Source organism: Dryobates pubescens, chromosome 8, assembly GCF_014839835.1.
Source record: "Dryobates pubescens isolate bDryPub1 chromosome 8, bDryPub1.pri, whole genome shotgun sequence".
Classification (NCBI taxonomy): domain Eukaryota; kingdom Metazoa; phylum Chordata; class Aves; order Piciformes; family Picidae; genus Dryobates; species Dryobates pubescens.
The window spans coordinates 1,192,738-1,209,679 of NC_071619.1; the positions used below are offsets into that span (position 1 = coordinate 1,192,738).

At 49.7% G+C, this 16,942-nt stretch overlaps 1 protein-coding gene across 7 annotated transcripts in view; it reads right to left on the minus strand.

The window, feature by feature from the left end:
• The window catches only part of TACC2 (transforming acidic coiled-coil containing protein 2), a 111,722-nt gene that overhangs the window by 83,593 nt on the left and 11,187 nt on the right, over positions 1-16,942 (minus strand). For all 7 annotated transcript variants that reach the window (XM_054163871.1, XM_054163870.1, XM_054163869.1 and 4 more), the window contains exon 2: positions 6,499-6,624. In XM_054163871.1, the coding sequence (XP_054019846.1) occupies positions 6,499-6,624 (126 nt within the window). The remainder of the gene's footprint in view (positions 1-6,498; positions 6,625-16,942) is intronic.

Below are 16,942 nucleotides of genomic sequence, written 5' to 3' on the forward strand. Positions count from 1 at the left end.
GACAGAAGGGAAACTAAACAGCCAATGCCTTCATGTCTCAGCAGCAGTGTGGGATCCTGTCAGGCCACGCAGTCCTTCCCAGGGCAGCTCCATCACCCCAGCAGGACACAGATGTCCTGTGTGTGGCTGCTACCCCAACAGCCTGCCCTCAGGCCAGCTCCTGCCACAGGTACACCTAAGGCAGTGCTGGTGGAACCCAGAGCAAATATAAACAGCTAGCTTAGCCATTCCTTTACCATCTCCCCTCCCCCTAGTAATGACATTCTAACTGCAGCAGGTAGATCAGATGACGCTGCTGAGTAAGAGCTGAAGTTCAGGGACAGATTGCTCCTTTCTTTAGAAACACAGACACCAACAGGACGTCAACCACATCCCTGACTTCAGTTACAGCACAGGAGGATGAGAACAGCTGTTCCCCAGGGTGCTCACCCACTAGCTTCTGAGTTCCTGAAAGCTCTGAGTGGTTTACCTTGATGACCTCATCTCCATGAAGCTGCTTTGTGCCCCGTGGGATGAGCACTGTTACTTCTTCTAAGAAGTTTCCTTCCCTTTGCTTCAATCCTTTCTTTCTCCCAGTCAGTCCCAACTGGTCTGACACTCCCCACATTTTCAGTCACGTGAAGTTAAACACATACATAAACAAACAGCAATAGAAAGCAAATTGCATCCTTCTGCATGCAAAGGCCTTCTCCCCTCTGCTAAAACCATCCCTCTCCTAATATAGGAAGCGCACCAACCCCCTGGGAGGCGATGTGACTATATAGGGTCACACCGAGATTAGCCAAAGGGAGATTTGAAAGGCAAAAGGCAAGCTGCTAAAAATAAGCAAATGCTGAACATCTGCTTGGAGTGGGAAACAGGCCTGCAAACCCCAAACAGTTCACAAGAGGGCCCAGCCAGGCAGGAACACCAAATGACATCAAATCACTGCATAAGCCCCTCTCACGTGAATTGTCCTGGGCACCACCTGTTCCCCTCTCACCACCCCCGGCACACCCACAGCCCTCCAGCTTCCCTCGGGAAGCACAAACAGCTTTTCATTCTATTCTATGTATTTCAGGATATTCTTGGACTGGGGTCCTCCCCAGAGCCCTCTGCCCAGCAAAGCTGTCAGACTTTTGGAGGGGCTCTGCTCCCTGCCCTTCACAAAGCACAGGCTGTGCTTTTGTGAGCTGCAGTTAGCTGCATGGGGGAAGATCCACAAATCATTTCCCTTCCTCTGTCCACATTTCATCTGAACACCATCAGACACCGGATTCACAGAATCACAGAATGCTTTGGGTTGGAAGGCACTTTAAAGCTCATCTAGTTCCAGCCCCTCTGCATGGCAGGGACACCTCCCACTAGACCAGCTCAAAGTCCTGTCCCGCCTGGCCTTGAACCCTTCCCAGGTTGGGGCATCCATGGGCAACCTGTTCCAGTGCCTCATCACCCTCATGATAAAGAGCTGCTTCTTTACATCTAATATAAACCTGCTCTCCTTCAGTTGGAAGCCATTACCCTTGCCCTATCAGTACAAGCCTCACCTTTCCTGTAGCCCCCTTCAGGTACTGGAAGGCTGCTATAAGGTGTCTCCAGAGAATTCTCTTCCCCAGGCTGAGCCACCCCAAGTCTTTCAGCCTGTCCTCGTATCATAGGTGATCCACCCCCCCAAGCATCTTCATGGCCCTCCTCTGGATCTGCCCCACAGGTCCATGTCTTTATTATGCTGGTGGGCTCAGAGCTGGACACAGTACTCCAAGGGAGGTTTCACCAGAGTGCAGCAGAGAGGCAGAATCACCTTCCTTGACCTGCTGTCCACAATGCTTTTCATGCAGAACAGGATAGGTCTGGTCTTCTGGGACACTGCCAGGTCATGCTTAGCTTCTCATCAACCAACACCCCCCTCCAAGTCCCTCTCCTGAGGGCTGCTCTCCACTCAGCCTATATTGATACTGGAGATTGCCCTGACCCACACACAGGACCTTGTCTTTGGCCTGGTTGAACTTGCTGAGGTACCAGAAGGTATCCACCCATGTGCCCCAGGACTGCAGGACAGGGTACCACAGGCCACTTCTGCTCCTCTTCTCCACTGCTGTCACTCTGACAAGAGCTCCAAAATAGCAAGGAATACTGAGCAAGGCCATGGGAAGTTGGTTTCAAGACGAATCACACCAGGTCTGGGGCTAATATTGCCACACCATTATTTGAGCACTATTCAGTATGGTTTGCAGGTAGAATTGCAACAGCAACAGGAGTGCTACTGATTATTGTCCATCACCAGGTGGGTATCACATGCAGGTGGGTGCTGCATGCTGGTGGCATCACAAGCCTGAGAGAAGGCAGAAGCACAGCAGCTCAGATATGGTACAGACTAATTGAGGCAGAGTAGCACAGCACAGCAACCCTACCCAGACTCCAGATTCTAAACTGTCCAGATGAAGTCTGCATCAACATCAGTACACATACCAACTCCTGGTACTTGCAGCAGCCCCATTAAAACAAGCCACTGCCCCTGCACAGCACTTACTGAAACATGGTTTGGCATTGTTTTGCAACTGGTAATATTCTGATGGTTGTAGCAAGGATACAGCCAAAAGGGTTAAGTCTTCTCAGTGCACAACAAATTAACTCCTACACTGGTCACTTCTTACCCTGTAGAGTCAAGCTGATTAGAAAACACTCTCCAAGCTCCATCTCAATTTCTGGGGGTGTATACAGGTAACCCTGGCTATTCCTGCCTGCTTGTGCCACTGTCGCTGAGGAGAGCACAGCCTGAGAGCCTCACAGCTCCCCAGGCCCTCAGCTGTGCCACCAGCAAAAGTCCATCTGCAGACAAAGCAGCAAAGCTTTTAGTGCATCTGACAGCCCCTACCACCAATTCCCCCATGACAGCTTAACGTGCTCTCTGCATAACAGGAGCTGGGGAGAGGCTGAATCAGGGGAGCACAGCATTCTCCAACACCAGCCCTGGTCTGGAACAGCTTTCATTTCCCAGGATTCATGACAGAGCTGTGACAGCTCTCTCTGGTCGGGATTAGACACTGGGCTGCAGCTCTGCAGTCTCAGCTGGAGATTAGATGCAAGTGCAGAAGCTTTCCTTAGCATGTGGAAGGGACTGGATTGACTTGTCCTGCCTGTCACCTATGGCCTGACCCTGAAGAATGCAGCAAGTGCCTTCCAAGGTGCCATTTCTTCCTGGGCACTTGCAAGGGGTTGGTTTTTTGCCTGCAAGTTGCAGGGAACAGATAAACACTGCTCAGAAATGTTTAACATCTTTAAGCTGAGCTGTTATCTCCCACAGCTGTGACACTTATCTGCCTTCTCTGCCTTTCCAACCCAAACATGCCTTATATAAAACAGAAGTCCTGCTGCAGAGCTCTGCACCTGCAGCACAAAGAGAGAGATCTGTCTAGCCAAAATTTCTCCTCCTGCAACATGTATTGGCAAACCAGAGAGAACTTGGCCCATCAGCTCCACTGCTAAACAAAAATGCTTGGCAGAACAGCCAGTGAACTTTTTACCTAACTCTTTTCAGGGCACTCCTCTGCAGAGACAGCAAATGAAATCTACTCAGTGAGCAGATGAAATCATGTATTTCCCTGATCAATATGTTATCTGAGCAGCAAGGCAGACAGCCATCCTCAAGAAGCAAAACAAAGATAGAGTTTCTGGGCTGGACAGATGGAGGCACAACCTGATCTCTTATTATGCACTGCCATCTGGAAGACATTTAGCACAAACTGACCCCAGTCTTACACACACCATTATTTCTCCCTGTGGAAGTGCACACACACCATCTGCATTGTGTGACACCCCTGATGAGCCAATGCATGGAATCAAAAGGCACTGCCCAGTAAATAACTGAAAATATAGGGAGGAAATGCATTGTGTAATTGTCACAGTGTTACTGCAGAAGGACTAGTAGCTCTGGTGACACCTCAGAAGCATAGTGTAGAGGCATAACCAGAAGGTACCCACACAGAGACATCACATGTGATGACTATCCTGGAGAGGATGACTTTTGCAGTCACACTGAAAAACAGTGGTGCAGTCCTTTCACATGAAGTGCCCCCAAGACAGTGGCATGAACGTGATCATCTTCCTTAGATAAGCAAGAACCTGCTTCACGCCAGGGTGAAGAGAAGATGAGAGACAAAGCAATGATGTGAAACAATAAACCTCACTGAAATGCTTCCCTTGGATAAGAAAAGCCCAGTCCCAGTCCTGCTGTTAGGGATCCTGCTGGAACTGATCTTCACTGGGAGCAAATTCCCACTGCTGCCAGCGTTATGTTACCACCAGTTTAGGTCTGACTGAACCACAAGTCAGTCAGAAGTGCTTGCTGCTGCTGGAAGTGCTGCTTGCTGCTGCACCAGGCCTGTTTCAGACAGCTAAAGCAGTGGCCCAGCTGTGCTGATATTAACCCTGCTTCTGCCAACCAGCTGCATCTGCAGGTGGACACACAGGGAAGCTACTGGGTTTCTACTGCTGGGATACCACAAGACACCTCTGCAAGGCTCACAGAGCAGCTGGCAAGCAACAACAACAAAGACAGATGTAAGGAGAACAGTGAGGCTGTCTAAAGCTGCACCAGGATGCAAAATAAAGGAGTAAGGAAATAAACAGAAGTGGCAAGAGTTAATCTGTGCAGCTTTGTGAAAACATACACCAAACCCCTCCAGAACCACCTGCAGCCACTGACCACAGTGTATTTGCTCACTTTCCTCCAGTTCAGGAACTCAAACCCCACCTTTTTCACAATGAACATCCCTGCTTTGCAACTTTTTAGCTCTGAACCTTTGCAGAAAACCTTGCAGCTTCCTCAAGGTCAGGATATGGAAACAAAAGCCAAGTCCTGTGGTTGCTGCACAGCCTGTGTGCCCTCATCCCTGCTGGGCTCAGCCACCCTGAATGGGCTAACTAGAGCTCAGCACCAGCACTCTCAGCCTGGACAGCTGGGATGATGCAAAGAACCCCAAGACTAAGTGTAAAATGGCTTTGCTGCTAATATCTCAAAGACAGAAGTTATGAAAGTAGATAAACCAGAAGGGTGTAACAGAATTAACTAGAAATTCCAGATTCAGAAAGTGAGCAGTGTGACTTGAGGAGGTTTACAAGCAGCAGTCAGTTGAGACACTGCAGGACTGCTCTTCCTCTATGTTTCTTGCAGGGACATTTAATCACAGCTTGTGTGCCTTATCCCCTACAAACAGCAGACTGAGGCCTCTAGGGCAGCAGAGCCTCCTACTTCAAACTGCAGTCCAAAGCCCATGTACAGGTCTCCATGGCAGTTTTGGTGTTAGTCTTTTTTCATTGCTTCATATCAAGAAAGGAGCTCATAGCTTCACCTCAATTACTCACTCTTTTCTAACCACCTTGTCACTATGGCCAATAATCCATCAGCAAGAAAAACCTGAATGCACAAAACCCCCTTAGGAACCCAATTGCCTTTGTTAAAAACAAAGAACCCCACAACTCTGAGTAGAAGCTTACAAGAACAGAAAGAAATCCACATTGTTAGCCTCCCACTGCAAGCTCCTCTAGATCATCTTACCCAGCCTGCTGGAACAAGGCTGCTTCTCACAGGTTCACTCAGTCACCATTAGTGACTACCCAGCTGGGGACTAACAGAGGACCAGAAAGAGCTAAACAGCAAAGTCACCCAGCTTTCCAAGTGGCTTGAGCAAACCACACAAGCTCCTCTCTGCCTTTGATAGCATGTTATTGCTACTTCAGCTAACCAGTGTAATGCTAGCTTAAATATACTGTGGATGTTTACACTCCAGTGAATTGAAAGGGACTGAAGGGCAAACACACCCTACAAAGCTTCCTCTACTGCTGGCAGTTAAGACAAACTGACACCCGAAGACCTTGACAATCCAACTGCCACCAGCACAAACAAAGCAACAGTTTCCCTTCTCAGGGCAAGTAAAAGCAGACAGAAAGCCCAGTGTTAGCAGAGAGGAGGTACCTGAATGCTTCACAGTCATCATTGTTCTTCCAAGCAGCTTCTCAAAACGACAAGTCCAGGGGCTTGGTCACCTCGTTACTAACCCTCTCCCCCCAGAAACACAAGGCATAGACTCACAGAATGAATGGTTGGGTTGAAAAGGACTTTAAGACCACATAGTTGCAAGCCCCCTGCCATGGGAAGGGACACCTTCTAACTGACCAGGATACTGAGGTCCCCATCCAGCCTGGCCTTGGATACCTGACTGAAGGTGCACATACTGCATGGTGAGGTAGCATGACTCTGCTCCGTGCCAGAGCAATTCAGTCTCAGGGATGGGCAGACAGGGTCTCTTCCTTTGAAGGTGTTGATAGAGGGGGATTTCAATTCTGCTAAATATTTCCACTGAACACAGACAGACACTGCAGACCCTGGCCATATCAGGCACATATCCACCCAAGAAGAGTGCCAGCAGTTTCTCAGCTAGCGGTGACCTGGGTGGTCCTCCACCCCCCACACCAGTAAGCAGTCTGCAGCTGCTTCCCACCGCTCCAGCTGTACAGTACCTTGCTGCAGTCACCTCAGAAGCATCCACAGGGTCAGCATTTCCACTGGCAGCAGAAACAGCTATGGGTTGCTCAGAAGGATCAAGGGCAGAAGCCAACTGTATATCATCACCTGGCCCAGAAGAGCTGAGGAGAAAAAAAGACACAGCAAAAGGCAGCTTTAGAGGACTGACTCAGTGCAGAAATACTGAGTCCCCATCCCTGGACATATTGAAAAGATGTGTAAATGTGGCACTTAGGGATGTGGTTTAGTGCTGGATTAGCAGTGCTGGGTTAAGAGGTGGACCCAATGATCTCAGAGGTCTTTTTCAAGTCTAAATGATTCTACAGTTGTACTGTCTGAATCCCCAGGCTTCAGGATGTGGATGCTAACTTGGGTGCTAGGGACTGCAGCAGGAGTTGGTATTTCCAACACAAGCTGCTTTTGTTTGTGTCACAACTGCAGAAGCAATGAGGCAGTACAGCCCAACTGTGAATTTACCCCATTTTGATTCTGATTTTAAAAGGCAAAGGAGAGAAGCAGCTACTTCTCTACCATGAGCAATGGCAAGCCCTCCTTGCCAGGAACCACACAACACAGCTTCCACCTGCCATGGAGCTGCATGAGGGCTCATCAGTGGGACTCCAACAGAAGCAGACTCAGACCAAAGTGTCCTGGGTGCTGCAGGCAGCACACACAGGAAGACAGCCAGCCTTGTGCTGTACGTGGGGAAAGCAGGGTGCAGCTGAGTACCAGCACTACCTGGCTAAAAGAAACCACTCTGAAACACACCCTTGAATCAACAAGCAATGAAGATTGGCTGGAGAAGAGCTGTTTGCTTTTCATGGGCACCAAACCATGGGAACCTCCCCAAACCAATGTTTTCATTGCTTGCATCAACCTTTCTCAGGGGCCACCTGGAGACCAAGGTCTGGGAAGTGTCTGTTTGCCATAAAGCTCAACAAACCCCTCAGGTTTTTGTAAAGCATAGAACTGAGGCTCCAGTTTCACTGACAGCTTCACCCAAGTGACTCAGCTTTGAGCTGCTGCTTTCCTGAACCCCCTTCTGTCCACACTGCTTCCAGTGCCACCAAGTGAATCCAGCCCTGGACACAGACAGATGGTACTGCACACAGATGGATTTGAGCAGGAGTATATAAACTTGGAGCTGTCACTCAGCATTTGGAATTGCAGCTTAAAAATAAAAATCAATGGGTGGAACTGGGCTTTACCACTGGCTGACTGCTGCCTCACCTAACCACAAGGCCACCAGTTCATCATGACTCTCTGCTGCAGTTTAATTTTAGTTCCAAACTCTAACAAGGAGTAGTTAATGACCCGTAGCTAATACTGCCAGTGTTATTCCAGGGCACCTGAAGGCAACCAGCTGAAGAAATTCACATTCCCTATCTTTTACCTAGAGGATTCTGGAACGTGACACATTGCTGGGGGAAGGAAGCTCCTCCTCTGCTGTGTTCCATCTTATTGTTAATGAATCTGTGATCTTGTGCAAGCCATTGCTGCTGGGGGGTTTCTCATTTCCACTGTTCTCACAGCATCACTCTGCACTTGGTCCAGTTTGTCTGGCCATGGCATCCCTGAGAGGCCGAGCGGCATTCTCCTCTCCATTACACCACCACTAACAAGAGCAGAGCTCAGCCACTGCACTGAGTGCAGCTCCCAGATGGCAGCCTACAGCCTCTGACCTTTTTGCCTTTTAACATTTACAATATTACTTTTATCTACTTACGATACCAAGCAATTAACTGTCCACGTGGTCTCTGGTTTAACCACACCTGAGGGCTCGGCCTGCTGTAGCAAGCTCTGAGCCAAGATGTTCACAAAGTCTGAAGCCCTCCACCTTACTAGCATAAAGGGAGCAGTTCTCACTCATCTCTAAGAGCTGCAATGCTTCCAGCACAAACTGGGGTGCCCACGCTGGATTGCTTTAAATGAGTGTTTAGAAAGCAGACTTTGACAGCAGGGCATTGCAGTGCAAGCTCTTTCTTACACAAGGAGTGAAATGCAGATGGGCAGGTCTTGTTCTGCCTCCTGGAAGAGCACTAAGGTCCTTCCTGTGAATGTCACAGAAATAGAATACATTGTGAGAGTACAGCACAAGCCAAAGCTGCAGGTTGAAGCTGCCATCCTGGTGATGCCCCGCTCTGGTGGTGAGAAGTTTGCCCACTGCCTCTCTCCTCTGCTGCACGGTAAGCTCCCAGACAGCAACGTTCCACAGGCTAGGGACAACGTAACGTGAAGCGTGGGGAGGTGATGGTGAAGCTGCTCATTGCCAGGCCACCCTGCTCTGCTCAGCACAAACAATGAAGCTATCCAAAAGCTGCTCAAACTAGTTCCACCACTGACATTCCTGGGCATCACGGCCGCCTTCGCCTGGCAGGCGCCTGCCACCAGGTCCCTGCTGCAAGTCCTCTGCAGTACCTCTCAGGCCAATCTGTTTCAAGAATCAGGCTCTCAGGCAGCCACGAGTTTTTCCATTCCATTGCCCAAGTTCTGGGTCAAATCTCGAAGAGGAGTGCCTTAAAATGACTTCCAAATTCTACTTATGACAAGCACGACTGAAATACTTTGCCGAGGAAAATACCTCGCAGCGTAACAAGCAGTTGCTTACCGACAGCTGCAGCCAGCACACTAAATTCAGCCTCAAGACCTAGGGGTTCCAGCCTGTTATTAGCCCGTCACAAGTGAAAGACGTTGTGCCCATCAAGTGTCCTTAGGTCCTTCAGCTTCATCAGTTCACTTTTAAAGCCTCTACTTATCCTTGAAGAGAGATTCTCCAAGTGACTCTTGGAAGGCAGGTACATGAATCAAACGTTTCAGGCAGAGCTTGACCCACAGCAGACATGCAGTGTCAATTAATGAGAGAGAGCTGCACCAATCTCAGTAGTTCTTTCTGTTTGGACACTGGAGGTCTGACTTCTAGGTAAAAACTTATCAAACTAAGGCAGGGAATGCATTTAAAACAGGTTCAAGAAGCACAGCTTTCCACATACAAACACAGAGACATGGGGGTCAGCCCCTCAGCACCAACCCCCCACACACGGCAAGCCTGAGGCACTATGGAGGCTCCCTCTGTTGCTACCCTACTGACATCAGTGAGATACAAAGCTTAACCCCCCCCAGCTTCATGCTGAAGGTCTGAGATATTTTGACACTGGTGCTGGAGACAGAAGGCAGCTACAGGTCTTGGCATTTTCTCCCTGCCCATGTTTTTCCAACCAGGAGAGCTGGATGTAGCTCCCTTTGGACAGCCAACAACAGCTCCAAGTGTTCTCCAAGGGAAACCAATAAGCTTTTCAAGCCCTGTTATCTCCCAGTCCCAAACATTTGGTTGCTTTTAATGAGATAACAGTAAGATTTATAGATCCTGCTCTTACTCCAGAACTCTCTGGGAAATGGCACCACCGAGCACAAGGCAGGACTGAGCTCCCAGCACTCTCACCAGCCCTACCCCTACTTAATTCCCTTCTACAAACAAGAGGTTTCTCACTGGGTACAGTATGGCTGACAGACAAATTCTTCCAGATTTCATCTCTGACTTTGCAATAACTTGGGCCAAAGGATCTCCTGAGCCTTAGTTTACACTTGCATAAGAAAAAAAAGTTAACCACAGAGAAATATTAAAGAGTATTTGGTATTTCTGAGAGGCTCTTACACAGCAGTTCTTGGCAAGGCAACCTAATCTAGTGTGAGGTGTCCCTGCCCATGGCAGGGGGGGCGGAAGTGGATGAGCCTCGAGGTCCCTTCCAGCCCTGACAATTCTGTGATCTAGCAGCATCTACATTAAATTCATTCATTCAAGCACACTGTACCTTGCAAAATTTCATCCACTTGATTATGTAGTTCCTTCATAATCCTTGCTTTATACCTTCTCACAGTTAGTTTTGCAGCTTACCTCATACATTAACTGCATTTATTGTCAGGACTCCTATCAATATAACAGCAGAGTAGGAGGGAAGAATAGAATAGAATTAACCAGGTTGGAAAAGACCTTCAAGATCATCAAGTCCAACCTATCACCCAACACCATCTAATCAACTCAACCATGGCACCAAGTGCCTCAGCCAGGCTCTTCCTAAACACCTCCAGGGATGGTGACTCCACCACCTCCCTGGGCAGCACATCCCAATGGCCAATCTCTCTTTTTGGGAAGAATTTCTTCCTAACATCCAGCCTAAAACTCCTCTGGTGTAGCTGTTTCTCAGATTAGAAAGGAACATTACTGGTACCAGCAACTAAAAATCAGTCTTGATCAGGAAACAGCTCAGAAGGGCTGCATAAATTGCACAGGGTCAGAAACAAATAGAGCCCTTTCTCCCCTGCATGCTACTTCTTATGAGGTCAATTTAAGGCTGATTTCAATATCAGTAGCATCTTAGGAAAATCATGAGCTGCTACAACCGAAATGGAAAGGCTGGCTTTAGCTCCCAGTGAACCAAGGGGACAGCCATGCAACCAATGCTGTCCCCACAGGGCATGTCCACATGCCAGCAATAGCCTGAAAAGCTCAAACACAGCACTGATGAGGTGTCACCAATTACTTTTGCTGGCTGCTCTAGATAAATACAACCAAGATCTAGATACAAGCAGCTAACCACACACCCCCAGTCAAGAGTTCCAGTTTAGGGAATCAAGCTGCCTCTTGTGAACCCAACGACGAGTTACTTGTGCATTTCCATGTGTGATTTTGGGAGCATCTCTCAATTCCTTCTGTACTGTGATGGAGAAGCTATGCTTTTAAGTGCCTGGCATCAGCACTTCGTGTTTACACTGCAGGGCTCTCTGTGTGCCTCAGCCAGGCCGAGTGCTGCTGAGCTGGGCACTGACCAAGGGCAGTAACGAAGGTATCCCGGAGCTGACCTGGCACGTGCTCATTAAACGCTGTCACCAGGGGACGGGCCAGTCCGGGGCACAGTACTGTGCCTGACAGCACTTCTATGCTTCTGGAAGAAAGATATTGCCACCACGAGACCAGAGGTGGCTGCTGGGGGATTATTCTGATATTACCCTGTCTGAGATCCACGTGGTCCTTCCCTAAGCAATTGGCAGAACAGGTCTGGACGCTGGGTGATGGTGCTCAGAGCACGCAGGGAGAGCCAGTCCAGCACACCAGGGCTCAGGCAACACCTGAGTCACACCAGTCTCCAAGGAAAGGATTGCCACCATCCTGGTTGAGCTACAGGAACCAGCTGCATCCCCCAAAGGCTTCAGGCTTCCTGCAGCCCACACAGAAACCCAGGAGCCTGGCTCCAGACACAAGGCTCCGCTTCCAGCAACAGGGACTCCCTTTCTCTGACTGCAAATTCCTGCGCTAAGAAAACGGGAGTGGAAAACGAAGGCAGAAACTGCATTCTGGGGAAATGCATCCTTGGAAAGACTTCCTGAAGGCAATACCTCACCTATGAGAAGCAACCCCAGAATCCCAGCTGCACGGCAGCTGGCAGTCCCAGCAGGTAAGCCCAGCGCAGCGGGAGGACGGTGCTACGGCTGCCAGGCAATCCGAGCCCCGCACGCTGGAGAGCAGCTCCCAGAAGAGAGCCTTGGCTGGCTGTGCTCGTGGAAATCCTAACAAGATAGAGCAGTTATCTTGGCAGGGGATGGTGGTGCTCAGTCACACCTCACCTGAGGGCCTGGACTTCCCCTCTTCCCCAGAAGTCCTGTAATTGTCCTGGCACCTGCACCCGGATTGATCACTGATGTGATCAGACAGAACCATCACAGGGGGAAAAACCAAAACCGAACTTTTTTTCCCCTCCTGAGTATTCTCCATTACTGTGGTCACATTAAAGCCTAGAAGTTAGGGTGAGCTACAACATTAAACAAACACAATTATTGTAGATGAAAAGACTGAAGGGGACTGCCCAAGGCACGTGTTAACAGCATTTACTTCCTTCCCAAGCTGAAAGAGGGACAGCAGAAAGCCACATGAAAGTGTCAGGAGCATAGCTCACGCCTGCTCGGGGTGAATAAGCACATTTACTGTAGGAACTCTCAACCATTATAAAAAGCCCATAACGTCACCCCCACCCAGCTTTTGGAGCCTCTGAAGGGCTCTCAGTCACGTCCTGATGGCATTGCTGCAGCATTTCAAAGTCTCCAAATTCCAGCTGGTAAACCTGAACCAGAAGTTTCTCGGTTAGATTAAGGCAACCCCCACCCAAGTCTCCTCACCCACTGACCCCCCGGGCTGAGCAGAAATCCAACCACCAACCACACCGGGAGCTAGAAAAACATCTGGTCACTTTCTTGGAGGGAAGGAGGGATAGGCTTGGAAAGGAGGGAAGAGGGAAAGAAGGGGTAGGGTCAGGAGGAATAAAGTTAGGAATAAGGAGCAATAGGGTAAGAAGGGACAGGGTCAGGAGGGGTAAGGTTAGGAGTAAGGAGAAGTAGGATCAGGAGAGGTAAGGTTAGGAATAAGCAGGGATAGTATCAGGAGTAAGGAGGAGTAGAGTCAAGAAGGATAAGATTAAGAGTAAGGAGGAGTAGGATCAGGAAGGGTAAATTTAGGAGTAAGGAGGGATAGGGTTAGAATTAAGGAGAGGTAGGGTTAGGAGTAAAAAATAATAGGTTTGAAGAGAAGGAATGCAAGAGGCACGGAGAATGAGGTAGATAAGGAAGAAAAGTTAGGGTTAGAGAGAAGGAAAGCTAGGTGTGGAGGAAAGAAGGGATAGGAGTAAAGAGAGTTAGGGTTAAGGAGGGTTAGGGTCAGAGGGAAGGAGTTAATCCTCTCCCAGAGCTGAGGCAGCTCCCTGAGCAGCAGGGAATTTTGCTCCCTGAGCAGCAGGGAATTTCACTCCCTAGCAGCATTACTTTACAAAAAGTTGTTCAAGGCGGGGGGGAAGGACAAAGCAGCGGAGCAACCCTTTGAGAGCTTGAAAGCAGAGACAAACAACTCACTTTCAACCTCGGCCCCAGCCCGTAACTGCGCATCGCTCTCCCCATTCCCTTGGCTAACTTTTCCCCTCCGCCAAGTGCCTACTTACCAAGGCCGGGAAATAATCACCACCAGCTCCCCTCGTCTCAGTCATCCTCTCTTCCAACACAACAACAACAACCCGCCGCAATCCCTGCTTTTAACACCGCTTCCCTCCGATTCCACCATCCCGGCTCGGGAGCAAGCGCACGTCCAGGAAAAAAAAAGAAAGACTTCTTCCCCCTCCCCTCCAGCAAGCTTTGGGGTGAGAGCTGAAAGGCCGATGAGTAGGGGAAGGGAAAAAAAAAAGCCTGGAGCTGCTTCTCAGAGGCTCCTCCCCGAGGAAAGACCAAGCAGAGACCGAATCTGCCGCGCCCCGCGTCCTCCCCCGCCCGGGGGTCGGATGCCTCCGGGGCGGCTACAGCCGACCTCCGGGCGGGGGAGGACGAGGGGCGCATCCTGGAGCTGCTCGCACCAAGCAAGGAAAACCGGACACACACACAGAGAACCCATAGCCCTGCGTCCCCACGTGGGTTTTGTTCTCTTTTTTCCCTTCCCCCCCACCCCCCAGTGGAATTTCTTCCAGGATTTTTTGAGTCATGGCAAAGGGAGGTTTCCATCTGCTGCCCGTAATGGGGAGGGGGGGAGGATGTGGAGGGAGCGAACGAGCTCCTAAAGGCGTTTAAAGGGGAAAAACCCCCACGAGGTTTTGCTGGATTAATGGTGTTTGGGGAGGTTTGGGTAAGTTCGGGGTGCCAGGAGTGGCGTTTGGTGCAACTTTAGAGTTTGGGGATGCAGGGAAAGTTTTTCACAGGGCTACAGAATGGTTTGGGTTGGAAAAGGACCTTTCAAGGTCACCTAGTCCAACCCTCCCCCTGCAGTGAGCAGAGAGGTAATTAGGTGCTAGTTAGATAGGCAGACACACCTGATAGTTAGGTAATGGTTGGACCTAAAGGTCTTTTCCAACCGAGAAGATTCTATGATCTTTAACTAGATCTTTAACTCAGATCCCTGTCCAGTTTCACCTTAAAATCATCCAGGGATGGGGCATCTGCCACTTCCCTGGGCGACCTGGGCCAGTGTTTCACCACCCTCAACTGTAAGTATTTCTCCCTTACCTCCAGTCTAGGTCTCCCCCTCTTTTATTTTAAAGCCATCACCCCTTGTTCTTTCCTAGCAGTTCCTGCTAAATAGCTTCCAGCAAAACTGTGTTGATAGCTGTAAACCTGCCCCAACCCTTTTCATTCCTATTCCTGTGCTGAGCTCTAGCTCCTAAAGTCACAAGCTTTCCTCTCAAAGGTGTCTTCCCCTACAAGAAAAACGGAGCAGTTTCAATTAGCTGTGTGCCCATCCGAGTCCCTCAGGTTTCCTGTGGGTTTATCACCACACAAAAGAATGGTCTCTCAGGTATTTAAGTCTTGCACTGGGATGATCCAAACTGCATATGCAAGCTGCCAGCACCCTAGGAATTAATCAAGTCTCCGCCCAGGGAGATCATTATCATGCTGATAACACATCCTACAATAACTAGAGACTAGAGGTCTGTGATAGCCATCCCCCAGCAAGGCAGTTGGGAGATTCCTTGCTTACCAAACCCCCATTTGTGGTGTTTCAGATGACAGGCTGGGGCTACTGAGACTTCCTTCAGCCAAGTCAGTTTCCCAGCTCGACCCTCTGTGCAGCTTGGACAGGCAGCTGTGGTGCCAGCCATGCCTGCTTGGGTGACAAAGCCAACCTTTCCTCTTCTTCAGAGCTCAGTCCAGCTCTGAGCAGGACTCTACCTCTCCTTTCAATGTTAGGCTGCAGCAATGACACCGCTGGGACCCCTCAAAGCACCAATTCAGAACTAAGCCTCAGGTGGGAAGAAGCTCTTAATTGAGTTGTTAATTGTTGTTTTTGACTCTTGAACTGCCCTTGTTTGAGAAGAGAGGGAAGAGATTTTTTGACCAGGTATATTTTGTGTTATAGGAGAACTTTCACAGCTAATCTGGAAGGGATTGCCCCCTGCCTTTAACAGTTCAGATGCCTGTACAGGAAATGGAAGAATAAACCAAATGACTCTCAGAGACCAAATCAGATCCTGCAATGGGTGAGCATTCTGAAAAGCAGCACTGCCTGGGCTGCACGGTGTGGCTCATCAAGGGGCTAACAGGATGATACCATGTGGAAAGCTCACTTAGCTGCAGAACCAGGAGCCAGTAGCACCCACCCTGACAGCAGGGATTAGGATCAAGCAGAGAGTTAAAGTTTCTGAGGAGAGCAGCTCTCTCCTCTCCTGCCTCCCAGGCAGCAGGAAACCAGGCATGGAAAAAGTTGCTGTGATTTCTGACACAGGTACAGGCATCCAGCCATCCTCTCGTTGATGGGGGGGTTCAGCTCTTTTGTCATCTGGAAACCATTTCCCAAATAGCTTCTGCAGGTACAAGAGCCTGGAGGAGGAGGAGGAGGGAGAGCCTGGAGAGAATAAGGCTCATTAAAATAAACGTTGATTTTCACTGCAAGCAGCACTTCAGTCTGGCACAAAGCCATGGACACAGCCGAGCTGCACTTCTGCTGGCGACCCAAATCCAGCGTTTTTGGCACAAAATGGTCGTTTGGCTCCGGCACCACACCTTGCCCTGTCCACTAGGCTCTTGCTGCACCAAACCTCTCTCATCTACTGCTGAGCCATCCCAACCCACCTTTGCCACAAAACCACTTCCACTTTCCTCCCAGTGCCCTCTGCCACTTAAAACACAGGAAAAGCATCGGGCAGTGACTCCAGAGCACAGTGCTAAGGTGTGCTTGACTACCTGTGCTGTGAGAACTCATTCATCTGCCTTAATAGAAGGCTTGGGGGAGGGCAGAGGAAACAAGCTGAAAAGCAACAGGAAAACAAGTGATAAGCAAGCTCCCAGCAGGGCTGGGGAGACAATTACAGGACAGGGGCTGACTCTGAGGCTGCAGCCTGCAGTGACAGGCTGTCTGGCTGAGCCTGGCAGCCCACAGATCAAAGAGCACTCAAAGAAAGCATTGCAAAAGATTTCTCCAGAGGGCCAGAGCTGGATAGGAGCCCTGAGCCTGCTGATGAGAGGGACTTGGTGGCAGCAGACATCTTGCAGGATGGCCCTGCTGGACTTGGGGCCCTTCCCTAGCTTCCAGGGAATAGTTACAGCCTAGAGCCAGCCCAGAAAACATCAGGATGCCTTATACTGGGGAGGGACTGGGGGGGGTTATTAACATAGATCCCAACCATCTTTAAAGAACATCAGTATTTGGGCAAAGGATCCTCTCTGTGCTGGATCCCCACTTCCCCCTTTGCACATGTGTCCACAAAAATAGCATTTATCAAGCTGTGTGTGAGAATTCAGGGGGCAATCCTAGGGCTGGAGGAAGCCCTGCCAGCAGCAGTGGTGGTCTTAGCTGGCCAGGCTGTGTACTTCGTGACACAGGTACACGAGAAGTTGCTGTGGTGACGCTGTGATTACCTGATGGACATCACAGAATGCTAGGGGTTGGAAGGGAGATCTTTTAGCCCAGCCCTCCTGCTC